Source organism: Biomphalaria glabrata, chromosome 16 (genome assembly GCF_947242115.1).
Source record: "Biomphalaria glabrata chromosome 16, xgBioGlab47.1, whole genome shotgun sequence".
NCBI lineage: Eukaryota > Metazoa > Mollusca > Gastropoda > Planorbidae > Biomphalaria > Biomphalaria glabrata.
The window spans coordinates 3,886,410-3,914,175 of record NC_074726.1 but is presented as its reverse complement, the minus strand read 5'-3'; the positions used below and the strand labels follow the sequence as shown (position 1 = coordinate 3,914,175).

Sequence of the window (27,766 nt, the reverse complement as noted above, 5' to 3'; positions counted from 1 at the left end):
CTAGAACTAGAGAACACAATGTGCTAAACAGACATAAACAGACATGAAAACGAATGCTAATATAAATCTCAGAACAGAACCGAAACAATAAAAAAAGAAAAGTTTCTTAGAATGTCTATAAATAGATTTGTAAAAGGGAGAAGAAAAAGTTGGCATTTGTTCCGGCACATAGTTTTGACATGAATAATCACCTTGAGGTTTTGTAGCACTAGTCAAGAATCTAGTTTAATTATGCAGACTAGAACTGAAGCGCATTGATAGCAACTGGAGTAAAATATTTGTCAGTTCTGTTGTGTAGAAGCCTTCTAGCAAGTTTACATAATAGACGGAATTAACCCCCCGCGTTAGATTCATTATTTCCTGACAATTACACCCAATAGGAGGCCCTAAGCGAGGTGAATTTGGAAGCAACCAAATGACAGAAACTGTTTTTTATTAATTGAAAAAAAAACAACTAAAAAACAAAAATTCCGTATTTTTAATAAAAAACAACAACCTCCAATAACATTGAGGACAAGTTTTGCTATTTCTTCTCTTCAAAAATTGTTTAGATTCCTGAGCGAGCCACCCCTCCCTCCCCCGACAGTCGGAAGCCCCAGGCGGCCTCCCAGTTTACCTATGCCTTACGCCGGCCCAGATCATAATTTCGCTTCTAGGAAAATGTCACACAATGAAACATCCACAAAGAACTCAAGAGTGAAGTCTAGTCTTAAGTCTGAGTAAAAAGAAATGACGATAAAAAGCAATTCATTTTTGTCCTAAAACAGATACTACAAAAAGTAAATTACCCCCTTTCAGACCTTGCAACATTGTACCATTACTGAATTTCCGTACCCTGATCTATCATGTCGTCATTCAGACTAACTGTACAATTATAACGACAACCATTTCGATACGCACACGCCTTTTCTTTTGTGTAGAGACGGAGATAAGGTTTGTACATGGTTTGTAAATCATAGTTTCTGATGGCCATGCTTTAAATATTGAAATATGAATTTTTTAAATGCCTGAGTTGACCACTTCGGGGGGGCCGATTCAAAGTTTCTGTTTATAAAGTGAACTAGTGCGCAATATCTCTTGACGCCTTTGATTGGACCAGGACAGCAATTATTTCGACTGATGAGGTTTCAACAGTATGGTGTTGACTGGGCGAAACGACAGGTTTCTTTTTCTTACAAGTAACACACGTCCCTACAATAGAGAAGATAACTGCATCCTACGTGTATCATTATCTGGACCTAGTCGTTCATGTTAATTAGTGACTTAAACTCTGCATTGGTTTTCCTGGCTGATTCAGGCAGCCCGTTCCATGCTCTAATGCTCCAATTGCAATAAGGAAGAAGGTATAATAGGTCCAAGCATAATAAATGCAATGTCATCTATTCCTAAGGTAAAAGATGAGTCCAGTGATTTACTTGGCCACGAAAATCCAGTTGTGACCTGAATATTTTTCCAAATCTAATGCAGTCAAGGCCGTTGTCCTAATATATAGAATAAGCGATGTCTCTAGATTTATTTTTGTTCTAAGTATTTAATTTAGGAAGTCTAAGAACAGATGTAACAACATCCTGGTCTGAAAACGACAAAGCGAAATATATATTTAAAAAAAAGTGCCTTTATCTTTAAGCCTAAGTACTTTATTGAGGGAGCTCTAGCGACATCGTAGTCAGCCTGAAAACGGGACAAAAAAGAACTCCAATCTCCCAGATTTGACATTGATGGGCATTAAGGCTTAAATAAAACTGCAATAAATCTGCACTGTTTTTCTAAGAAATTGAAACTTGCAAAAAAAAAAAAAAAAAACATCTACAAAGACTTTTGATTACAACTGATAATCCCGATTTTTAGCGTCACCTACAAGTGTTCATCGACATTTTTTTTCATGATCACGATCAGGTGATCCAAATTAGTGACGCCAATAGGAAGCAGGATAATACTCCATTTTAATTTTTTTTTAAAATTAATACACTACTTGCAATTGTGTGTCAATGTGCATTGCAGAGATCGTATTGGTTCGTTAATGTTTATATATGAATAACTTGTAGCTTCCCCTGTTTAATGAAAGTAAGTCTTATATGCATATTTATTTTTATTAATATTCTTTTTTTCGTGTGTTTTGGTTAACGCTATTGCGACATGCAGTATATCATGAGACAGACTAGTGTATCGTGAGACAGACTAGTGTATCATGAGACAGACTAGTGTATCGTGAGACAGACTAGTGTATCATGAGACAGACTAGTGTATCATGAGACAGACTAGTGTATCGTGAGACAGACTAGTGTATCATGAGATAGACTAGTGTATCATGAGACAGACTAGTGTACCATGAGACAGACTAGTGTATCATGAGACAGACTAGTGTATCATGAGACAGACTAGTGTACCATGAGACAGACTAGTGTACCATGAGACAGACTAGTGTACCATGAGACAGACTGTATCATGAGAGAGACTAGTGTATCATGAGACAGACTCATCGCACATAAAAGCTTTCAATTATTTAATGCGCATTTTTTATATTTTAGAGATAAACGAGGGTAAAGCCCTGGGTCGATGCACTGACGTACTACCGTTTGTATAGGCCTTCTACGATCAGGCTTCAAGCCGACACTTCTTAAACACGACAATGTCGCCAAACGTAAGATTTAAAGTAGTGTCGGTAAAAATCAAAAAATTAATACTTTATAAATACAGGTCAACTTTAAAGTTTATGACCCATTGAAATTCGGATATTTGTCGTTTTTCTTTTCTCTATTGTGGGAGCCGCTCTCGTGTGGATTTCCCGGTGCATCGACTGACCTCCCTAAAATCTGGCTCTGGGAGAGAGCTAAGTTTAGGCAACATAATATTCACATTGTGTGGTACAAATAACCAGCTTAGAAAAAAAAAAAACGGTTCAATCATTCAGTCTTGTTCAGATAAGGGGCCCCTTTTAAAGGGTCTTTATAATCTATTACATGATAATATTAATCTATTATATACCAGTGCTAAATATTTCTTTAGGGACTGAACTATAGCTTGTGTTGTCAGCAGGGAAATCCAGCCCTCCACACTTTGACACACACACACACGTACACACAATTCTGAGTCTAAAATAGGAGTGATATAATAAGTAGAGTATTTAAAGGTAGTTCCACATATAAATATCATCCATAAGAAGATACACATAAATATAAGATACATATAGATATTGTTTATAAGCAGATACAATTATATATTGTCTAGAAGCAGACGTTGTTGAACTTCGGTATTTTCCGATTATTTTTTTTTTAGACCTAGCTATTTATAAAACTAAAGGAAACGAATTGTCCTGAATGAAAGCCTCTCCTTAATACCATGTGAGTAGACACTACAGCAGCTAGACTTTCTTAGCTTATAGATGTTCGTATGATATTGAATGTGTTTTAGGCTCGATTTTAGGTCATTTGTGACAATGTTACACTAAACCTGTTTTATTTCATAAATAATAATGTTATATTGGACGTGTTTAGGTATTAGATGATGAGGGGAACCATAATAATTATTAATGATAGTGATTCATTGAGTTTGTTCTAATGTTAGGTCCTTTTTGATAATGTGGTTTGGTTTAGTTTAACTTGCTTTCATTTGAATTTTATTGATGGATCCCAGGCTGAACACCAACTGGTAGAAAAACAGGTATGAAAAAAAAAAATTAAGGGGGGGGGTGGACTCGGGAAAATTCCGTAACCTCCAGTACCGCCTATACCTATGGTCTAAAATTTTCTCTGTACAAGAAAAGGCTTCAATTACAAATCTTAATTTATGAAATATATATATTTAATATATATATAATAATAATAAGGCTTGTCTTCGAGTCCGAATATTGTTGAGAAGTGCAGTATTTCCCGTGGCTGCGCAGCTTCAGCTGTGACCCACATATTTTGCCACATCCATGGCAAGCTTAACAATTGTCCGCAGGTGGTCGATTTGTAAGAAAATTAAGTAATCTAAGTCGATTTCTTTTTCAAAACAAAATCTGGAACATTCTTTCCGATTAAACAACCTTTGTTATGTTTGGACAAGAAAATTAACTGTAAAATAATTCTAAAAAGTGATTTTGAATAATCGTTTCTTATTACTTTCTTATTTTAAAATCCTGAGCAACCTATTGTCGATATTTTTGAAAAAATAAAGTCTTTTGACATAAATTAGTTTTAAGTTGAAAATACGGAACAATTTGATATCGATAAATAAACCATAGTGACGTTTTGTCAAAAATATGAATTTATGAACTACTAATAAATATACGATATATAAATTCAATGTATTTGTTAATTTAAGTAAAGGCGTGCAAGTTTTAAACTAATTGCATAATTTTATTTTTTCATAGTTTTTTTTTTCATTGGTGGCCATTAAATTCATTTCGCCTATGTCCCCAATTATCCAAGGCCCGTCCTGTAAACCGTATCATCTGTTACACATAAGCTTTTTAACGACATCGTCAATTATCTGGTTATTCATCTGATAAATTAAGACCAGCATCACGAATTGATTACTTAAATACTTTTACAAGCTTCTATAACAAAAAAATCTGATCTGTTTTTGTTTGTTTTTAATCTAGGCAGATCTTACACAATGGATTCAAATAAAATAACCACAGTGCCAGATACAGAGGAGTCGTCCTTGAACTCAATCAAAGAGATAACCCAAAATGACCTGGTAGTTAAATTACAAAGAGAAATGTTGTCTGGTTTTTCAAAGAATAAGGTAAAAAATTAGATAAAAGATTTTTTTTTCTCTATTTTTATTTATATCGATTACAAAGAGATTACGCATGCGTTAACCTATCAGGGGGGCCGCGTCTAAGTTTGTGTAAAAACACAGACTCTTTGTTATATTTTTTTAAAGATAGAGACGAGCATTGCAACTTTTTAAAATTGATATACGAAGAATATGAAAAATTACAATTGTCTCTGTTAGTCCAATGACTTATTGTGTAAATGTTATCTAATTTAGACTTTTGTATTTATTATCCACAGAAAAGTATCTCTAACACTGATCTATCTATGTAAGTGGAACAGACAAAGTTTTTAACTTTTTTAGGGGGTTAAAATTCTAACACAAATAAGTTGTATTGCTTTGTACTGATACAAAAAATAATAGTCTATAATTTATCTTACTGTAAAACCTTTAATGTATGACTAATTATTAATTTCAATATGATTCTAATCAATGTAGGAAAACACCGAAACAAGAAATTGACTTATTTCTGATAGGCAAAACCGGAAACGGAAAAAGTGCTCTCGGGAATTCCATCCTCGGACGAAAAGCTTTTGTCAGCAGAGCATCGTTGGACTCTGTGACGGTAAATGTTACTTACGACGTTGATGAGCGCAATGGAGTAAAAATCAAAGTCGTAGACGGACCTGGAGTTGGAGACACAAGACTGGATAAGAAAGAGGCAGTCAAAGACATTTTAGATAAGGTAGCCACGGCTATCTCTATCAACCCACAAGGCTATCACGCATTCCTGCTTGTTCTGAAGTATGGAGCTCGCCTAACAGAAGAAGAACAGGATGCAATTCAGTTCTTAAAGAAAATATTTGGTGAGCGTTTCTTTAACAAGTTTTGTGTTATTGTAATGACCTGTGGCGATAACTTTCGGGATGATGACGTAAAGGACTTCGGAAAATGGGTCTCTGCTCAAACGTGTGCCAAATTTCAAGCTCTGCTGAAAGACTGCAACAGTAGAATAATTCTCTTCGACAACAAAACCAAAGATGACGCCATCAAACAGGACCAGCTCAATCAATTACTTCAGATTATTTATAAACTTCAGAAAGACAATTGCCGATACTCTGATGAGCATTTTCAGTCTGCGCAGACAGCGCGAGACTTTTTACTTTTAGAGTCTGAGAAAGAGATCATCTCTGAAGATATAATGACTGAGGCCAATTTGATCTTTCTCAAATTCCAGGAAATTATAAACAGCATAGAGCCGTCCCTTTGCAATCATTATCTAAACGAATTGTATGAAAGGACGAATGATTTGCTCACAAAGATAAAAGACAAAGATAAAGGTCTAGGGGTATTGCACGAATTAGTCAGTCACGTGGTGTCACTGGGAAGCTCTATCAACGACGAGATCAGACTGTCAATAAAGCTGGAAGAAGAGAGAGAGAAGTTCCAGAGGAGAATAGAAGAGGACGCCTTATCCCATGCAATGATTCTACAAATGGAAAGAGAAGAGTATCTCCGAGGAGGTAACCGAAGAGAAGAAGAAAAAAACCGCTTGCTAGAACAGCAAGTAGAGACCATGAAAGAGATGGAGGCCAAATGGCAAAAAGAGTTAGAAGAACTGCAAGAGAAGGTCAAGGCACAGTGGGCTTTGGAACACCAGGACAATAAGTTACAAGATCTAGGGGAAGGCCTGCAGACTATTAAAGTCAAACAAGCTGAACAGATCAAAGAAAAAATCAAAGGCGGCATTTTTTCCAAAATTAAACAAACTTTTAAAAAACGTGACAGGAAATTAAAAGCGAAGAAACAGTATGAAACGCTTTTATCTGATGATGATGAATAAATTGATTACCATTTTACAGCACAACTGTATTGGAAACAGGTAAAGAAACCGATTACGATTGTACATTACAAATGTATTAAAAGAAGGTAAAGAAATCGATTACGATTGTACATAGCTAGTGTATTGAAAGAAGGTAAAAAAAATCGATTACGATTTTACATAGCTAGTGTATCAAAAGATGCTAACGAGAAAAACATTTAAAAAATCCTTTTGAAAAAAAAAACAAAGCTTATACAATGTGTAGTTGTAATAATTAGTTGGATCAGTCATGTACATTTGTAATAGATCAAGACCAATAAATCTGTGCTGTTTATAATATTTTTTTTACCTACAGATTTCGTTTAACGCTATTTCCTGCTTTTAGCTTTCTCAATACGCCGTAGTCCTATTACTTATCTGAAACATTTGAAAACTTAAGGAGGTGGGGGGGGGAGTGGAATAGGTATAAGGAGGGCCCCCACATGGGACTTAGGCCTCCGGCCCCACATGAGAGGAGGATTTCATGTCGGGGCTTGGAGGAACGCGCAACATGACAAGCCGTGTGTTATTACATGATCATCAAGTCGCCGGGGTACTCATGACAGAGGTGTTGGTGTAGAGCCAATTTCTCATCCTGCCCACGGGATAAAAGCCTTTCCCAATGTAACATGGTTCAATAAGGGATGTGCTCGTCTCTAACCAAAAAGGACATCTGATTCAGGTGGGATACAAAGAGATATCATATTGGATTGATTAAAAGCATTTACATAAAGAAGGGGGTGGGAGAGAACGACGTCAATTCAAACTGGTGTCGACGTGGTTAGCCCGTCTGCTAGTGAAATACTTATGACTAAGAGAAGATTGTATAGTTTTATATTGTTTATTACAATGTATAGCGACCTATGAGGAGGAGAATTCAGCTTATAACTACCACAGTCTAGTACAATTTCTTTCCACTGTTCGAGATACTAAACAAAATTATGAATTATCAATAGTTAATTAACTTTTTTTTTAATTGAATCTTGTTTTGTGAGGTAAAAGAAATAACTTTCCGAAATTTCAGCTTGATCCGAGATAATGTCTAGTGGTATTAGCGTCTTCAGGCTTTTTAACATACGGAGTCAGTTGATAAAAGTTTGTAAAAAAAAAAAACCTGCTTAGGTTTGTACATTGCTGATGTTTCGAAAAATTAAAGAATAACTGATTACTGTTGTATCAATGCTATAAATGTATGTATATTATATTCAAGAGACTAAAATAGAATAGAGAATATTAGTCAAGAGAAAGAAAAAAAAAAACTACCCTGTCAGCTTTCCTTAGGACAGATGCATTTACATGCACGAACTGTGGCAAACTCTGTCGTTCCAGATTCTTCCCCGTCTAAAGACGAAACCAAAGCCATTGGCTTATCTGGGAGCATCCATTGTCTTCCAAGGCAGATGAAGCGATGTATATAATATATATATATATAGCTCCTCCTTCGTGGTCGAAGATGAGCACATTTCTTATTTTCTAAGGACTCGAAGATGGCTGTAAAATCCAATCTTCGCTTTGAAAAGCCGGCGGTATATGTGGCATGGGTGGGTTAGGTCAGCTGCAGATAGGCCTGCTTCTTCTCTCAGCTTTTTGTTGGCTCGGCGCTCTTTCGCCCTGGCCACTCTTCTTGCTTCAAATCTTGAGACTCCTAGACTCACAGCTTCACGCCAAGAGGAGCGATCGAGGGCTGGTGTTTCCCAGCCGTAAATGTCGACATCGCATTCCTTGAAGGAGCTCTTGAGATTGTCTTTGTAGCGCTTGTATTGGCCTCCTTCGGAGCGCTTTCCTGCACACAACTCACCGTACAGAAGTCGCTTGGAAGTAACTTATTACATTGCATGCTTGAAATAGTTTTTAATTAAACTTTAACAACTTTGATATCATTTTAAAGATCTCCATTTCCTTATTTATACTGTTGTTACAATGTTATACCTTATTTGGAAACGTACTTGTTAAACATCATGGGCTATACATCGTGGAAGTATATTTGTGTTTTTGTTTCGTTTTAATTTTCATAATTATTTTTATTTTTTTGGATAAAATAAAACCTTGTTGTTCGTGCAAAATAAATAAAAAAACAATTTTTTAATGACAATTTAGGCGTTTTTAAGGAGTTTTCAAATGTATTGCTTACTTTGTTGCAACCATATTCAGATGTTGTTGTTTTTTTTTTTGTTCTCGATATCTTTGACTCCAGAATTGGGCACAGTAGATGGGTGATTTGGCCCTTGACTTACGAACCTGAGATCCTGGGTTCGAATCTAGGTTAAGACTGGGATTTAGAATTTTGGATTTTTAGGGCGAGCCTGAGTCCAACCAACTCTAACCTGACTTTAGTTGGGTAAAGTAAAGGCAGTTGGTCGTTGTGCTGGACACAAGACACCCTGCTCTTTAACCATTGTCCAAAAGAAACAGATGACCTTAAATCACCTGTCCTATAGATCGCAAGGTCTGAAAGGGGAAATTTTTATTTTTTTTACTTTTACTGCAATCCGGAGAAATGGTGAATAATTTGTAAGTGTTATTCAGAAGTTGTTATCTAGTCTATTGAAAGACCAATTGTAAATAGATATTGGCTATCAGGGAGAAGAAAGAAAGGAAGACATTCTGACAAGAGACACAGAAAAGATTCAGGCCAGACTTACCTAGAGACTTATGTTTATCAATATCTCAAAACGTTTAAGTTTCAAACTTATTTATAGCACTACTGGAGAGAGACGGTAGACAAAACAATTATAGCACATCTATTGGTCAAGTGACTAATGAACAAAAAAGATGAAAAGATTTGTTATGTTGTGTGATATTTGTTTTAAATTAGTCATCTAAATAGTCTAAAAAAAAACCCAGTAGGGTCACAAGATACCCGTAGGATTGGGCTTAAATACATCATCAAGGGGTTCCTACCTTTGTAGGCTAAATGCAATTAAAAATAAGTGAATCGTTTACTAGGCTAAACGCCAGTGAATTTACAAAACAATGAAAATAAAAAATATATAATTAAAAATCTTATCTAAGGGAAAGAACTACGAACTTACAAATATCTCTCAATAATGTCTTATTAACGCCATTGTTGTTCTGCTACCATAAATAAGAGACTATTCTATAGAAAAGTGATTCTTAAACTGTGATCCGCAAACCCCCAGTAACAGTTAGACGACAGTATGACTCACTGTATGAGGTCCTTAGAAACACAAAAGTATACATTGAAAATAATTTCTTCGATACAAGCCAGCTTATCCTATCAGATAATTTGAAAAATAATCAATTCCCCCATCAGTAATTTTTGATACTGTTTCATGTGTCTATTGCGTACTATTCAATTTAGTTAACTATTATTAACTATTAAAGTTTTGAAGACATTATTTAATTGGATATTCCCGATTGTGTTTTGAACTCTTTTGTGAGCAGACTAAGTCAGAGTTTAAACAAATGTGAATCTATATTAATGCAGGAGCAGATTATTGCAATATTCACAAATGAGGAGTTTTTTTTTTCTCCTAGAAGTAACTGGGCAATTTTTAAATATATAAGAGTCTCTGTGTCAAAAGAGTTTGAGAACCACTGCTTTAAAAACCGCTCGTAAATGTGCAACTTGAGTATTTGGGGGTAATAATAAGATTAAATATTCCTAGCTTTAAATTACGTTTGTAGACACAGGTATCAGAGAACGTGATTGAAACATACAATGGTGAAGTTATGAAAGCTTTTAAAAAAGATGGCAAGTAGACAAAATTATTTTTTGGCCTACTTGGTGACATGATGTTTAGAGTTTGAGGATTCCCTCTCACACATAGACGCCCACATTTTGGATATTAGGGATATAGATATACATTTTATAATAACAAAAAAAAATCTTATAATGATAATAATATCGATGTAGTTGTTATCAGGGAATGTATAACGTAATATCGAGCTCACGTTTTGTATTAGACAGACAGACGGAGTTGATATATGCTTTAAAATTTAAAAAAACAAGAAAATATTTTTAAATACTTTTAATAAAATAAAAGCTTATACTAAGCGTATTTTGGATGAGTCATGTAATTAAATTTGTAATAGATATAGACAATACAAATAATAAAAAAGCATTAATAAAACTAAAAACAAAGGGGAACGTTCTGAATTTGTAACTAATGGCTTAAGCCTTCTCAGGCTTCTCAAGCCAACACGGTAACCACTATGCTAGTGGAGCGCTGATGAACATGGAAGATTGTATAGTTATCTATTGTTTCTATAGTCTCATCCTATTTTTCAAGGTTGTGATCACTAAGACTCAGACGACAATCCATAAAGAGCATTCAGCTTATTCAGCTTATACCACCAGTTCCACTTCAGTCAATTACAATTTCTTTACCTTGTTAAGTAACCTAAAAAAATAATGTATTACCAATAGATAGTTAACTAATTGTTTTCTTTTATTATTTCTTGTGTTGTCAGGTAAAGAGGAGCACATTTACACAATTTTAGCCTGATTCGAGATTGGGTGTGGCATGTAAAACCTGTTTACCAGACAGAGTTAATACGAGCTTTGAATAAAGACAATATAATGTTTATACGTATAGTTGGAACTACTATTAACCTCTACAAGATTCTTGTATGACCTTCAACGTTTCACCAATAAAACCATAACTATTTCATAGCATTCAAAAGTAAACTATTTTGAGAGGAACATATTATTACAGTTTTTTTTTCCTTTTCGGGTGGAATCCATAACAGCTGAACTAGATTCATCACGTATGTATTTATTTATAACAAAAAAAAGAAAAATAATGTAAAATTTAAAATAGGTCAAAGTTTGGCTCTTTTTTTTTGTCCAATGTCAAGTTGTCTACCCTTGCTATTGAATAGACTTTAAATGGAAACGTTCTTCAAATAGATATATTATATTTTATTTTATATATATATGTATATTATTTCTAAGAACCAGACAATTTTACATTTTCTTCCCTATGGATCGCTGGGTCTGAAAGAGTCACCTAACATTTCTAAGAACAGAAATTAAAAAACATTCTTCATAGATAATCCTTACATCCTATAAATCACAGAGTGGCAAAAAAAGTAGCTCACAGCTGGGGCTGCGTAGCCACGGGAAATACTGCATTCCTCATTTATCTTCGGACTTGAAGACTGGCCTTATTATTATTTTTATTATAATTATTATATTTTAAAGTAGGACAAAATATTTCAAAGGAGGACAAAGCCAATCAGGAGGATAGAAAATATTAAAGGATGATGATCTAAAGGAGGAAAAAGTCTTGCAAAAGGTGTCAAGCCATGCGAAATATAACAAATCCATTCACAGAAGACAACGCCTTGCAATGTATAGAAAATCCATTCAAAGGAGACAAAGCCTTGCAATATAGAGCAAATTCATTCAAAGGAGACAAAGCCTTGCAAAGTAGAGCAAATTCATTCAAAGGAGACAAAGCCTTGCAATGCAGAGCAAATCCAATTAAAGAAGACAACGCCTTGCAATGTAGAGCAAATCCACTCAAAGGAAACAAAGCCTTGCAATGTAGAGCAAATTCATTCAAAGGAGACAAAGCCTTGCAATGCAGAGCAAATCCAATTAAAGAAGACAACGCCTTGCAATGTAGAGCAAATCCACTCAAAGGAAACAAAGCCTTGCAATGTAGAGCAAATTCATTCAAAGGAGACAAAGCCTTGCAATGCAGAGCAAATCCAATTAAAGAAGACAACGCCTTGCAATGTAGAGCAAATCCACTCAAAGGAAACAAAGCCTTGCAATGTAGAGCAAATTCACTCAAAGGAGGAGTTTGCAAAGGAGGACAAAATCTTGCTAAGAAGGACAACAAAAGACAAAAGAACCTTGTAGAACTAGCCTTACAATAATTATTAAAATATGTCACTAAATGTTAGTTCCACATTAAAGGTATAATGGCTAATTTTTAAAGCCTTTAGCTTCAATAACAGACGGGTCTTACTTTCGAATCTCGTTGGAAACTTGGATTTTTAATGTGTGATGCCCCTGAGACAACCTATCTCTAATTAGTAACGGATAGAAAGAGAGAGATAGAGAGAGAACAACAGAAAAAGTGAAAGAAAGAATAAAGATAGAATAAGACAGAAGGAGAGAGATAAATACTTCACAAAAATGATTCGGTGGCATTTTACGTCTTATGAAATTTCTATGTCAGTTAAAGCAAGTTGGTACCTAACCTGGTCTTTAAAATATTTAAAGCGTTTCTGTGGGACATTTCTGTTACGTCTACCACCGTTCAGCTCACAAAAAAGAATTTGCCTTTTGCAAACGTTCGTCCCTCCATACTGGATATTGTTTTCTCCAGCCTAACTTTCAGACCATAAGAAGTCCTTCTATACTGTCCATAGCGACGTGTACTGTATGGGGACTTAAGAGACTTTCTTTTCTAATCGCCTTGTACAGTGACATTTAAAACTACAAGAACACGAAAGCAACTTTTCGAATTGGAAGACTTTACCCGATCCAAACTAGGTCAATATATTTCCTCAACAAATTATTCAAACGAGCGAGGCTCGGTCACCTGTTACTATATATAAATACTAAATACATACAAGAACTGCTCGTTTAAGAGAATAGGATAATACTAATAGGATGGCTGCGTGATCATGCGGTTTGCGCGCTGGACTGTCGTTCGGATTCATCGACGGTCGAGGGTACAAAGCCTGCCCGCTCCCATCCCCCGTCGTCCTGCGGGAGGTTTGGACTAGGAAGTAAACTATCTTCAACTCTGAAGAAACATCCGAAAACATGTAAAACAAACAACAAACAAAACTATTGCATACAGTTTATTTTTATGATTTGTGTTTCAGAGAAAAACGTTGGGGGGGGGGAATTCATGGAAACGCCCAAATAGTTTGTGACCCTTTAATTAAAATCCTCCAGAGAGGATTCAATATATATTTACTTCCTTGTTGTATGTATGTAAAAAGCTGTGCTTCAATGGCGCAATCCAAGAATTCAAAAGTAGATCAACTGCACTGCAATAAAAAAAAAACAACTTAGATCTTTCTGCATTGATAGACACGAAATATTTCACAATTTATCTGTTGGCACACCCACGTCAAAAATTGTATGCCTCTAAATATCAATTTTTATGAATCTAGGCCTAAATTACCAATAACTCTTTTCTTATACCTACATATAATTTCATAGTTAGAAATGTAGAAATAGTTTTGGTCAACTTCTGCAGAGTATCTACTTGTGTTCTACTGGAATGAAATTAAACACGACATGGAATTCACAGACTGTATAATGCATACCCTGACATGCAATCTCTTATCTCTATAAAATATTGCCACTTCAGGATATGTAGGTTTTCAAACAATGTCTGTTATGAACATTCTCATTAAAGTAAATAAAGTATCGCTTTTAAACCTTGCGATTTAAAGGGCAGAGGATGTGAAGGTCATCTGTTTCTGTGGTCCACGGCCAACGAGGGTGTCATGTGGCCAGCACAACGAACAATCGCCTTAACCTCTAACCAACTAATGTCAGTTACCCAATTACAGCTGGGTGGACTTAAGAGGTTGTAGGGCAGATTATATAAAGGTCATCTGTTTATGTGGCCCACGGTCAACGAGGGTGTCATGTGGCCAGCACAACGACCAATCGCCTTTACCTCTCTCCAACTAATGTCAGTTACCCAATTACACAACTGGGTGGACTTAGAGGCTGTAGGGCAGATGATGTAAAATTTTTCTGTTTATGTGGCCCACAGTGAACGAGGATGTCATGTGGCCAATCGTCTTTACGTTTCACCAATTAAGTGTCAATTACCAACAACAGTTGGATGGACTTAGAGGAGCCTTAAAGATATCAAAATTAAAAATACCAGTCTTGTCAAGGATTCGAACCCGGGATCTCTTATGAACATTCTCAGACGAACAAACACATGCACTTATAGAAAATACACTGTGACCTATATATTGATTAGAATATGAAATCATTCAAATATGGTTAATGTTAGTTGCGGGGGCGGGGGGGGGGGGGGCAGCGTCCTATGGAAACTCTGACTAGCCAAGCCAATGTAAATCTTTAACAAACTGTGTACCAGAACATTTTGTCTATGGCTTCTTATATCCAGGGCCTATGCGATCGCAGTGGGCTCCGCACTTTCATAGTCCACGGGATAGTTTTAGGTTCTTAAATTAAATCATTATAAATAATGTATAATATTAGGGTAACCGCAACCTCCTGATTTTCCAGGGCCTCATTGAAATCTCCTGTAATTGAAAAATATATTTTAAAAAGTCCTGGAAATCTCCTAAAAATATTAAAATGTTCCGAAAATTTTTAAAAAAAATCTCCTGAACATTTATAAAAATCTCCTAAAAATGGTAAAATCCATTGCGCGATTAAAAAAAAAGGCATTGTCATCTTTCATTTAATAAAAATCTAATTGCAAAGACGAATGTATTTTCTAATACAAGATCTTAAATTTTGACATTATTCTTAACCCTACACAGACTAAGCCCCTCGCAATCTGTTTTGCATTGGTTAGGGCTGGCCCTGCTTATATTTACATATAGACTTAATACATTAGCAATATATTGGTGCATATAAAGAGACAGTTAAACAACGCTCACGTAGACTGCGGGGACATATATTTGAGACCCAAAGAAAAACACTTTACGAAGACAGATGAACCCCGGCCGACAAAGGGGTTTATCTGCTTCCGATGTAGCGAACTAATAAGTTTACGTCAGCGGTTCTCAACCTTTTATGCTCGGCGACCCCTTTTTACAATCCCCCACTCTGCAGCGAAGCCCACACACACACACACACTCATACAGCAATAGAAGGATAGACAAAAACAATCCATATTTTCAATGGTCTTAGGCGACCCCTGGCAAATAACAACTGGAGTAAAATATTTGCCAGTTCTGTTGTGTAGAAGCCATTTATAGCAAGTTTACATAATAGACGGAATTAAACCCCCGCGTTAGATTCATTATTTCCTGACAGTTACACCCAATAGGAGGCCCTATGCCAGGTGAATTTGGAAGCACTCAAATGACAGAAAATGTTTTTTATTAATTGAAAAAAACAAAAAAAAAAATACAAAAATTTCGTGTTTTTAATAAAAAAAAACAACAACCTCAAATAACATTGAGGACAAGTTTTGCTATTTCTTCTCTTCAAAAATTGTTTAGAGTTCTGAGCGAGCCCCCCCCCCCCCCCCAGACAGTTGGAAGCCCTAGGCAATTCATTTTTGGCCTAAAAAGAGTAATTACAAAAAGTAAAGTACACCCTCTCAGACCATGCAACATTGTAATATTACTGAGTTTCCGTACCCTGATCTGTAATGTCGTCATTCAGACTAACTGTACAATTATAACGACAACCATTTCTATTCATACAGGTCTCTTCTTTTGTGTATAGAGGGAGATAAGGTTTGTACATGGTTTGAAAATCATTGTTTCTGATGGTCATGCTTTAAATATTGAAATATGAATTTTTTACCTGCCTGAGTTGACCACTTCGGGGGGCCGATTCAGAGTTTCTGTTTATAAAGTGAACTAGTGCGCAATATCTATTGACGCCTTTGATTTGACCAGGACAACAATTTTTTCGACTGATGAAGTTACAACAGTATGGTGTTGACTGGGCGAAACGACAGGTCTCTTTTTCTTATAAGTAACACAGACCTTCATCAACAGATGCCTGAGAAATATCCTAAAAATACACTGGTATGACAAAGTAGAAAACACCAAACTGTGGGAGATGAGTGGACAGAAAAACATAGAAGTGCAGATCTAAGAGAGGAAGTAGAGATGGATTGGTCACACCCTTTTAAAAGATACCAGCAACAGAGCTAGGCAGGCCTTAGAGTGGAATCCCCAGGGAACAAGATGCAGAGAAAGACCAAAAAGAACATGGCGACGCAGTGTACTCGAAGAAGCAGAGAAGACCGGGAAGAGCTGGGACATCAAAAAGCTAGCAAGAGACCGTGGAGAGTGGCATGTTTTTGTCGAGGCCCTATGTTCCATGAGGAACTCAAAGGAGTGATGATGATGATGATGAACACACGTCCTTACAATAGAGAAGATAACTGCATTCTACGTGTATCTATATCTGGACCTAGTCGTGTATGTTAATTAGTGACTTAAACTCTGCATTTGTTTTCCTGGCTGATTCAGGCAACCCGTTCCATGCTCTAATGCTCGAATTGCAATAAGGAAGAAGGAATAATAGGTCCAAGCTTAATAAATGGCAATGTCATCGATTCCTAAGATAAATGATGCGTGCAGTGATTTACTTGGCCACGAAAATCCAGTTGTGACCTGTATATTTTTCCAAATCTAATGCAGTCAAGGCCGTTGTCCTAATTAAGTGATGTCTTGAGCTCTATTTTGTTTTAAGTATTTAATTTAGGAAGTCTATAAAAAGATGTATCAACATTCTGGTCTGAAAACGACAAAGCAAAATATATATTTAAAAAGTGCCTTTATCTTTATGCCTAAGTACTTTATTGAGGGAGCTATTGCGACATCGTAGTCAGCCTGAAAACGGAAACAAAAAAGAACTCCAATCTCCCAGATTTGACATTGATGGGCATTAAGGCTTAAATAAAACTGCAATAAATCTGCACTGTTTTTCTAAGAAATTGAAGCTTGCAAAAAAATACAAACATCTACAAAGACTTTTGATTACAACTGATAATCCCGATTTTTAGCGTCACCTACAAGTGTTCATCGTCACTTTTTTTTTATGATTACGATCAGGTGATCTAAATTAGTGACGCCAATAGGAAGCAGGATAATACTCCATTTTACTTTTTTTTTTAAATTAATACACTACTTGCAATTGTGTGTCAATGTGCATTGCAGAGATCGTATTGGTTCGTTAATGTTTATATATGAATAACTTGTAGCTTCCCCTGTTTAATGAAAGTAAGTCTTATATGCATATTTATTTTTATTAATGTTCTTTTTTTCGTGTGTTTTGGTTAACGCTATTGCGACATGCAGTGTATCATGAGACAGACTAGTGTATCGTGAGACAGACTAGTGTATCATGAGACAGACTAGTGTATCATGAGACAGACTAGTGTATCGTGAGACAGACTAGTGTATCATGAGACAGACTAGTGTATCACGAGACAGACTAGTGTAAAACGAGAAAGACTAGTGTATCATGAGACAGACTAGTGTATCGTGAGACAGGCTAGTGTATCATGAGACAGACTAGTGTATCATGAGACAGACTAGTGTATCATGAGACAGACTAGTGTATCATGAGACAGACTAGTGTATCATGAGACAGACTAGTGTATCACGAGACAGACTAGTGTATCATGAGACAGACTAGTGTATCGTGAGACAGGCTAGTGTATCATGAGACAGACTAGTGTATCATGAGACAGACTAGTGTATCATGAGACAGACTAGTGTCTCATGAGACAGACTAGTGTATCATGAGACAGACTAGTGTATCATGAGACAGACTAGTGTATCATGAGACAGACTAGTGTATCATGAGACAGACTAGTGTATCATGAGACAGACTAGTGTATCATGAGACAGACTAGTGTATCATGAGACAGACTAGTGTATCATGAGACAGACTAGTGTATCGTGAGACAGACTAGTGCATCATGAGACATGCAGTGTATCATGAGACATGCAGTGTATCATGAGACAGACTAATGCATCATGAGACAGACTAGTGCATCATGAGACATGCAGTGTATCATGAGACATTCTAGTTTATCATGAGACAGACTAGTGCATCATGAGACATGCAGTGCATCATGTGACAGACTAGTGTATCATGAGACATTCTAGTTTATCATGAGACAGACTAGTGTATCATGAGACAGACTAGTGTATCATGAGACAGACTAGTGTATCACGAGACAGACTAGTGTATCATGAGACAGACTAGTGTATCATGAGACAGACTAGTGTATCATGAGACAGACTAGTGTATCATGAGACAGACTAGTTTACCATGAGACAGACTAGTGTACCATGAGACAGACTGTATCATGAGAGAGACTAGTGTATCATGAGACAGACTCATCGCACATAAAAGCTTTCAATTATTTAATGCGCATTTTTTATATTTTAGAGATAAACGAGGGTAAAGCCCTGGGTCGATGCACTGACGTACTACCGTTTGTATAGGCCTTTTACGATCAGGCTTCAAGCCGACACTTCTTAAACACGACAATGTCGCCAAACGTAAGATTTAAAGTAGTGTCGGTAAAAATCAAAAAATTAATACTTTATAAATACAGGTCAACTTTAAAGTTTATGACCCATTGAAATTCGGATATTTGTCGTTTTTCTTTTCTCTATTGTGGGAGCCGCTCTCGTGTGGATTTCCCGGTGCATCGACTGACCTCCCTAAAATCCGGCTCTGGGAGAGAGCTAAGTTTAGGCAACATAATATTCACATTGTGTGGTACAAATAACCAGCTTAGAAAAAAAAACGGTTCAATCATTCAGTCTTGTTCAGATAAGGGGCCCCTTTTAAAGGGTCTTTAAAATCTATTACATGATAATATTAATCTATTATATACCAGTGCTAAATATTTCTTTAGGGACTGAACTATAGCTTGTGTTGTCAGCAGGGAAATCCAGCCCTCCACACTTTGACACACACACACACGTACACACAATTCTGAGTCTAAAATAGGAGTGATATAATAAGTAGAGTATTTAAAGGTAGTTCCACATATAAATATCATCCATAAGAAGATACACATAAATATAAGATACATATAGATATTGTTTATAAGCAGATACAATTATATATTGTCTAGAAGCAGACGTTGTTGAACTTCGGTATTTTCCGATTATTTTTTTTTTAGACCTAGCTATTTATAAAACTAAAGGAAACGAATTGTCCTGAATGAAAGCCTCTCCTTAATACCATGTGAGTAGACACTACAGCAGCTAGACTTTCTTAGCTTATAGATGTTCGTATGATATTGAATGTGTTTTAGGCTCGATTTTAGGTCATTTGTGACAATGTTACACTAAACCTGTTTTATTTCATAAATAATAATGTTATATTGGACGTGTTTAGGCATTAGATGATGAGGGGGAACCATATTAATTATTAATGATAGTGATTCATTGAGTTTGTTCTAATGTTAGGCCCTTTTTGATAATGTGGTTTGGTTTAGTTTAACTTGCTTTCATTTGAATTTTATTGATGGATCCCAGGCTGAACACCAACTGGTAGAAAAACAGGTATGAAAAAAAAAATTAAGGGGGGGGGGGTGGACTCGGGAAAATTCCGTAACCTCCAGTACCGCCTATACCTATGGTCTAAAATTTTCTCTGTACAAGAAAAGGCTTCAATTACAAATCTTAATTTATGAAATATATATATTTAATATATATATAATAATAATAAGGCTTGTCTTCGAGTCCGAATATTGTTGAGAAGTGCAGTATTTCCCGTGGCTGCGCAGCTTCAGCTGTGACCCACATATTTTGCCACATCCATGGCAAGCTTAACAATTGTCCGCAGGTGGTCGATTTGTAAGAAAATTAAGTAATCTAAGTCGATTTCTTTTTCAAAACAAAATCTGGAACATTCTTTCCGATTAAACAACCTTTGTTATGTTTGGACAAGAAAATTAACTGTAAAATAAGTCTAAAAAGTGATTTTGAATAATCGTTTCTAGTAAATTACTTTCTTATTTTAAAATCCTGAGCAACCTATTGTCGATATTTTTGAAAAAATAAAGTCTTTTGACATAAATTAGTTTTAAGTTGAAAATACGGAACAATTTTATATCAATAAATAAACCATAGTGACGTTTTGTCAAAAATATGAATTTATGAACTACTAATAAATATACGATATATAAATTCAATGTATTTGTTAATTTAAGTAGAGGCGTGCAAGTTTTAAACTAATTGCATAATTTTATTTTTTCATAGTTTTTTTTTTCATTGGTGGCCATTAAATTCATTTCGCCTATGTCCCCAATTATCCAAGGCCCGTCCTGTAAACCGTATTATCTGTTACACATAAGCTTTTTAACGACATCGTCAATTATCTGGTTATTCATCTGATAAATTAAGACCAGCATCACGAATTGATTACTTAAATACTTTTACAAGCTTCTATAACAAAAAAATCTGATCTGTTTTTGTTTGTTTTTAATGTAGGCAGATCTTACACAATGGATTCAAATAAAATAACCACAGTGCCAGATACAGAGGAGTCGTCCTTGAACTCAATCAAAGAGATAACCCAAAATGACCTGGTAGTTAAATTACAAAGAGAAATGTTGTCTGGTTTTTCAAAGAATAAGGTACAAAATTAGATAAAAGATTTTTTTCTCTATTTTTATTAAGGAAGAGTGCAATATCGATTACAAAGAGATTACGCATGCGTTAACCTATCGGGGGGCCCCGTCTAAGTTTGTGTAAAAACACAGACTCTTTGTTATATTTTTTTAAAGATAGAGACGAGCATTGCAACTTTTTAAAATTGATATACGAAGAATATGAAAAATTACAATTGTCTCTGTTAGTCCAATGACTTATTGTGTAAATGTTATCTAATTTAGACTTTTGTATTTATTATCCACAGAAAAGTATCTCTAACACTGATCTATCTATGTAAGTGGAACAGACAAAGTTTTTAACTTTTTTAGGGGGTTAAAATTCTAACACAAATAAGTTGTATTGCTTTGTACTGATACAAAAAAAAAATAGTCTATAATTTATCTTACTGTAAAACCTTTAATGTATGACTAATTATTAATTTCAATATGATTCTAATCAATGTAGGAAAACACCGAAACAAGAAATTGACTTATTTCTGATAGGCAAAACCGGAAACGGAAAAAGTGCTCTCGGGAATTCCATCCTCGGACGAAAAGCTTTTGTCAGCAGAGCATCGTTGGACTCTGTGACGGTAAATGTTACTTACGACGTTGATGAGCGCAATGGAGTAAAAATCAAAGTCGTAGACGGACCTGGAGTTGGAGACACAAGACTGGATAAGAAAGAGGCAGTCAAAGACATTTTAGATAAGGTAGCCACGGCTATCTCTATCAACCCACAAGGCTATCACGCATTCCTGCTTGTTCTGAAGTATGGAGCTCGCCTAACAGAAGAAGAACAGGATGCAATTCAGTTCTTAAAGAAAATATTTGGTGAGCGTTTCTTTAACAAGTTTTGTGTTATTGTAATGACCTGTGGCGATAACTTTCGGGATGATGACGTAAAGGACTTCGGAAAATGGGTCTCTGCTCAAACGTGTGCCAAATTTCAAGCATTGCTGAAAGACTGCAACAGTAGAATAATTCTCTTCGACAACAAAACCAAAGATGACGCCATCAAACAGGACCAGCTCAATCAATTACTTCAGATTATTTATAAACTTCAGAAAGACAATTGCCGATACTCTGATGAGCATTTTCAGTCTGCGCAGACAGCGCGAGACTTTTTACTTTTAGAGTCTGAGAAAGAGATCATCTCTGAAGATATAATGACTGAGGCCAATTTGATCTTTCTCAAATTCCAGGAAATTATAAACAGCATAGAGCCGTCCCTTTGCAATCATTATCTAAACGAATTGTATGAAAGGACGAATGATTTGCTCACAAAGATAAAAGACAAAGATAAAGGTCTAGGGGTATTGCACGAATTAGTCAGTCACGTGGTGTCACTGGGAAGCTCTATCAACGACGAGATCAGACTGTCAGTAAAGCTGGAAGAAGAGAGAGAGAAGTTCCAGAGGAGAATAGAAGAGGACGCCTTATCCCATGCAATGATTCTACAAATGGAAAGAGAAGAGTATCTCCGAGGAGGTAACCGAAGAGAAGAAGAAAAAAACCGCATGCTAGAACAGCAAGTAGAGACCATGAAAGAGATGGAGGCCAAATGGCAAAAAGAGTTACAGGAAATACAAGAGAAGGTCAAGGCACAGTGGGCTTTAGAACACCAGGACAATAAGTTACAAGATCTAGGGGAAGGCCTGCAGACTATTAAAGTCAAACAAGCTGAACAGATCAAAGAAAAAATCAAAGGCGGCATTTTTTCCAAAATTAAACAAACTTTTAAAAAACGTGACAGGAAATTAAAAGCAAAGAAACAATATGAAACGCTTTTATCTGACGATGATGAATAAATTGATTACCATTTTACAGCACAACTGTATTGGAAACAGGTAAAGAAACCGATTACGATTGTACATTGTGTAGTTGTATTAATTAGTTTGATCAGTCATGTACATTTGTAATAGATCAAGACCAATAAATCTGTGCGATTTATAATATTTTTTTTACCTACAGTTTTCGTTTAACGCTATTTCCTGCTTTTAGCTTTCTCAATACGCCGTAGTCCTATCACTTATCTGGAACATTTCAAAACTAATGGAGGTGGGGGGGGGGAGTGGAATAGGCATAAGGAGGGCCCCCACATGGGACTTGGGCCTCCGGCCCCGCATGATAGGAGGATTTCATTTCGGGGCTTGGAGGTACGCGCAATATGACAAGCCGTGTGTTATTACATGATCATCAAGTCGCCGGGGGACTCCTGACAGAGGTGTTGGCGAAGAGCCAATTTCTCATCCTTGTCACGGGATAAAAGCCTTTCCCAATGTAACATGGTTCATAAAGGGATGTGCTCGTCTCGAACCATAAAGGACATCTGATTCAGGTGGGATAGAAAGAGATATCATATTGGATTGATTAAAAGCATTTACATAAAGAAGGGGGTGGGAGAGAACGACGTCAATTCAAACTGGTGTCGACGTGGTTAGCCCCTCTGCTAGTGAAATACTTATGATTAAGAGAAGATTGTATAGTTTTATATTGTTTATCACAATGTATAGCGACCTATGAGGAGGAGAATTTAGCTTATAACTACCACAGTCTAGTACAATTTCTTTCCATTGTTCGAGATACTAAACAAAATTATTAATTATCAATAGTTAATTAACCTTTTTTTTCTAAATTGAATCTTGTTTTGTGAGGTAAAAGAAATAACTTTGCGAAATTTCAGCTTGATCCGAGATAATGTCTAGTGGTATTAGCGTGTTCAGGCTTTTTAACATACGGAGTCAGTTGATAAAAGTTTGTAAAAAAAAAACCTGATTAGGTTTGTACATTGCTGATGTTTCGAAAAATTAAAGAATAACTGATTACTGTTGTATCAATGCTATAAATGTATGTATATTATATTCAAGAGACTAAAACAGAATAGAGAATATTAGTCAAGAGAAAGAAAAAAAAAACTACCCTGTCAGCTTTCCTTAGGACAGATGCATTTACATGCACGAACTGTGGCAAACTCTGTCGTTCCAGATTCTTCCCCGTCTAAAGACGAAACCAAAGCCATTGGCTTATCTGGGAGCATCCATTGTCTTCCAAGGCAGATGAAGCGATGTATATAATATATATATATATAGCTCCTCCTTCGTGGTCGAAGATGAGCACATTTCTTATTTTCTAAGGACTCGAAGATGGCTGTAAAATCCAATCTTCGCTTTGAAAAGCCGGCGGTATATGTGGCATGGGTGGGTTAGGTCAGCTGCAGATAGGCCTGCTTCTTCTCTCAGCTTTTTGTTGGCTCGGCGCTCTTTCGCCCTGGCCACTCTTCTTGCTTCAAATCTTGAGACTCCTAGACTCATAGCTTCACGACAAGAGGAGCGATCGAGGGCTGGTGTTTCCCAGCCTTGAATGTCGACATCGCATTCCTTGAAGGAGCTTTTGAGATTGTCTTTGTAGCGCTTGTATTGGCCTCCTTGGGAGCGCTTTCCTGCACACAACTCACCGTACAGAAGTCGCTTGGAAGTAACTTATTACATTGCATGCTTGAAATAGTTTTTAATTAAACTTTAACAACTTTGATATCATTTTAAAGATCTCCATTTCCTTATTTATACTGTAGTTACAATGTTATACTTTATTTGGAAATGTACTTGTTAAACATCATGGGCTATACATCGTGGAAGTATATTTGTATTTTTGTTTCGTTTTAATTTTCATAATTATTTTTATTTTTTGGATAAAATAAAACCTTGTTGTTCGTGCAGAATAAATAAAAAAACTACTTTATATGACAATTTACGCGTTTTTAAGGAGTTTTCAAATGTATTGCTTACTTTGTTGCAACTATATTCAGATGTTGTTGTTTTTTTTTTTGTTCTCGATATCTTTGACTCCAGAATGGGGCACAGTAGATGGGTGGTTTGGCCCTTGACTTACGAACCTGAGATCCTGGGTTCGAATCTCGGTTAAGACTGGGATTTAGAATTTTGGATTTTTAGGGCGAGCCTGAGTCCAACCAACTCTAACCTGACTTTAGTTGGGTAAAGTAAAGGCAGTTGGTCGTTGTGCTGGACACAAGACATTCTGCTCGATAACCATTGTCCAAAAGAAACAGATGACCTTAAATCACCTGCCCTATAGATCGCAAGGTCTGAAAGGGGAAATTTTTATTTTTTTTACTTTTACTGCAATCCGGAGAAATGGTGAATAATTTGTAAGTGTTATTCAGAAGTTGTTCACTAGTCTATTGAAAGACCAATTGTAAATAGATATTGACTATCAGGGAGAAGAAAGAAAGGAAGACATTCTGACAAGAGACACAGAAAAGAGGAGATTCAGGCCAGACTTACCTACAGACTTATGTTTACCAATATCTCAAAAAGCTTAAGGCCTTTTCAAACTTACTTATAACACAAATGGTGAGAGACGGTAGATAAAACAATTGTAATGCTAAAATTGGTCAAATGACTACTAAACAAAAAAAAATGAAATGATTTGTTATATTGTGTGATATATGTTTTAAATTAGTAATATAAATTGTCTAAGAAAAACAGTAGCGTCACAAGTTACCCGAAGGCCCGGGCCTAAATATATCATCAAGGGCTTCCCACCTTTCTAGGCTATGTGCAATATAAAAAAATTAAATCGTTTACTGTGCTAAATGCCAGTGCATTTACAAAACAAGCAATATAAAAAAAAAACATAATTTAAAAAATCTAATCTAAGGGAAAGAACTACGCACTTACAAATATCTCTCAATAATGTAGAAGTTATTTTTGTATTCATGTCTAGTCTATGTCATGGTTGTTCTGCCACCTTGAATAAGTGACTATTCTATAGAACAGTGATTCTTGAACTGTGATCCGCGAACCCCCAGTAACAGTTAGACGACAGTATTACTCACTGTATGAGGTCCTTAGAAAGACAAAAGTATACATTGAAAATAATTTCTTCTATAAAAGCCAGCTTATCCTATCAGATAATTTGAATAATAATCAATTCGCCCCTCAGTAATTTTTGATACTGTTTCATATGTCTATTGCGTAATTTTCAATTTAGTTAACTATTATTAACTATTAAAGTTTTGAAGACATTATTTAATTGGATATTCCCTATTGTGTTTTAAACTCTTTTGTGAGCGGACTAAGTCAGAGTTTAAACAAATGTGAATCCATATTAATGCAGGAGCAGCTTATTGCAATATCCACTAATGAGGAGTTGTGTTTTTTCCTCCTAGAAGTAAATGGGCAAGTTTTGAATATATAAGTGTCTCTGTTTCAAAAAAGTTTGAGAACCACTGCTTTAAAAACACGCTCGTAAATGTGCACCTTGAGTATTTGGGGGTAATAATAAGAGTAAATATTCCTAGCTTTAAGTTACGTTTGTAGACACAGGTATCAGAGAACGTGATTGAAACATACAATGGTGGAGTTATGAAAGCTTTTAAAAAAGATGGCAGGTAGACAATATTTTATTTTGGCCTACTTGGTGACAAGACGTTTAGAGTTTGAGGATTCCCTCTCACACATAGACGCCCATATTTTGGATATTAGAAATATAGATATACATTTTATAATAACAAAAAAATCTTATAATGATAATAATTTCGATGTAATTGTTATCAGGGAATGTATAACGTCATATCGAGCTCAAGTTTTGTATTAGACAGATAGACGGTGTTGATATATGCTTTAAAATAAAAAAAAAAACAAGAAAATATTTTTAAAATACTTTTAATAAAAGTATTTTGGAAGAGTCATGTAATTAAATTTGTAATAGATCTAGACAATAAAAATAATTTAAAAAAAGCATTGATAAACATAAAAAAAACAAAGGGAAACGATCTGAATTTCGAACTTATGGTTCAAGCCTTCTTAGAATTCTCAAGCCAACACGGTAACCACTGTGCTAGTGGAGCGCTTATGAACATGGAAGATTGTCTAGTTATCTATTGTTTCTATAGTCTCATCCTATTTTTCAGGTTTGTGCTCACTAAGACTCAGACAAAGATCTATAAAAGGCACTATTTCAGCTAATACCACCACTTCCACTTCAGTCAATTACAATTTCTTTACCTTGTTGAATAACCTAACAAAATAATGTATTACCAATAGATAGTTAACTAATTGTTTTCTTTTATTATTTCTTGTGTTGTCAGTTAAAGGGGAGCATTTGTACACAATTTTAGCCTGATTCGAGATTGGGTGTGGCAGAAATAACATGTAAAACCTGTTTACCAGACAGAGTTAATACGAGCTTTGAATAACGACAATATAATGTTTATATGTATAGTTTGAACTACTGTAAAACTCTACAGCAGTAATGCCCAAAATACGGCCCGCGGGCTAGATATGGCCCGCGACGTGGTTTCATCCGCCTGCAGAAACGTCGACACAGAGTGTAGAAAATCCCCCCTCTTTTTTAAAGTTGAAAAGTATCTTGAAGTACGTTAGGGCCTCTCTTTTTCTCTGTTGGATTGGTACAATGGCCTTTTACATTATAACTTGTACGTTATGACATGGAAGACCTGAAGAAACTCTGAAGTTAGAATATACCAGGAAAAGTTGAACGGATCTTTAATTTTTTTTGTGAAACGTGATAATAAGCCAACATATTTGATTTATAAAGAAAGTTTGGCTGTTTTAGAAAAGAACCACATATAAACGGCATTATAAAACAATTATGTTGTCCTTCTTGGTTTGAGTCTCAGTTAAAAAAAATTGTTAAACTACGCCTAGAGATTGGAGGAGAAACACAAGAAGAAAATGATTTGTTGGTAAACTGACTACAATGTCGCTCGCATTTTAAGTAGAGGCGCGTAAAAAAAGAAAGAAAAATTTCAGACACCCCATTAATTAATGTAAGTAGGCTACTAGATCCAGAGGCTTCTAATACCTTTTCGGTCATGTGGCCCGCGACACGAGTGTCGAAAAGTGAAATGGCCCGCAAGTCA

The 27,766-nt window shown here is 35.7% G+C and overlaps 2 protein-coding genes across 6 annotated transcripts; both read left to right on the top strand.

Moving 5' to 3' along the window:
- The first annotated feature begins 1,988 nt into the window (after window positions 1-1,988).
- Window positions 1,989-8,634, top strand: LOC106050613 (uncharacterized). 3 transcript variants are annotated; one of them, XM_056014009.1, is made up of 4 exons: window positions 1,989-2,064; window positions 4,586-4,731; window positions 5,004-5,032; window positions 5,203-8,634. In XM_056014009.1, exons 2-4 carry the CDS (start codon window positions 4,600-4,602, stop codon window positions 6,545-6,547), a joined length of 1,506 nt encoding a protein of 501 aa, XP_055869984.1. In that variant the 5' UTR covers window positions 1,989-2,064; window positions 4,586-4,599; the 3' UTR covers window positions 6,548-8,634. The 3 variants fall into 3 exon arrangements, with proteins under 3 accessions (XP_055869984.1, XP_055869983.1, XP_055869982.1); XM_056014008.1 differs by lacking the exon at window positions 1,989-2,064 and adding an exon at window positions 3,191-3,341; XM_056014007.1 differs by lacking the exon at window positions 1,989-2,064 and adding an exon at window positions 3,199-3,341 and having other exon boundaries at window positions 4,581-4,731.
- Window positions 8,635-17,365: 8,731 nt separating this feature from the next.
- On the top strand, window positions 17,366-23,123 carry LOC129923376 (uncharacterized). Of its 3 annotated transcripts, none has more exons than XM_056014011.1 (4): window positions 17,366-17,458; window positions 20,699-20,844; window positions 21,126-21,154; window positions 21,326-23,123. In XM_056014011.1, exons 2-4 carry the CDS (start codon window positions 20,713-20,715, stop codon window positions 22,668-22,670), a joined length of 1,506 nt encoding a protein of 501 aa, XP_055869986.1. In that variant the 5' UTR covers window positions 17,366-17,458; window positions 20,699-20,712; the 3' UTR covers window positions 22,671-23,123. The 3 variants fall into 3 exon arrangements, with proteins under 3 accessions (XP_055869986.1, XP_055869985.1, XP_055869987.1); XM_056014010.1 differs by lacking the exon at window positions 17,366-17,458 and adding an exon at window positions 19,296-19,448; XM_056014012.1 differs by lacking the exon at window positions 17,366-17,458 and adding an exon at window positions 19,676-19,768.
- The last annotated feature ends 4,643 nt before the right edge of the window (window positions 23,124-27,766 follow it).

Excerpts from the sequence above, each read along its gene's own strand:
- LOC129923376 (XM_056014011.1), top strand. The coding sequence starts at position 20,713 with ATGGATTCAAATAAAATAACCACAGTGCCAGATACAGAGGAGTCGTCC. Across the intron at positions 20,845-21,125 it reads CTGGTTTTTCAAAGAATAAG|AAAAGTATCTCTAACACTGA; the intron begins GTACAAAATTAG and ends TATTATCCACAG. Across the intron at positions 21,155-21,325 it reads TCTAACACTGATCTATCTAT|GAAAACACCGAAACAAGAAA; the intron begins GTAAGTGGAACA and ends TAATCAATGTAG.
- LOC106050613 (XM_056014009.1), top strand. The coding sequence starts at position 4,600 with ATGGATTCAAATAAAATAACCACAGTGCCAGATACAGAGGAGTCGTCC. Across the intron at positions 4,732-5,003 it reads CTGGTTTTTCAAAGAATAAG|AAAAGTATCTCTAACACTGA; the intron begins GTAAAAAATTAG and ends TATTATCCACAG. Across the intron at positions 5,033-5,202 it reads TCTAACACTGATCTATCTAT|GAAAACACCGAAACAAGAAA; the intron begins GTAAGTGGAACA and ends TAATCAATGTAG.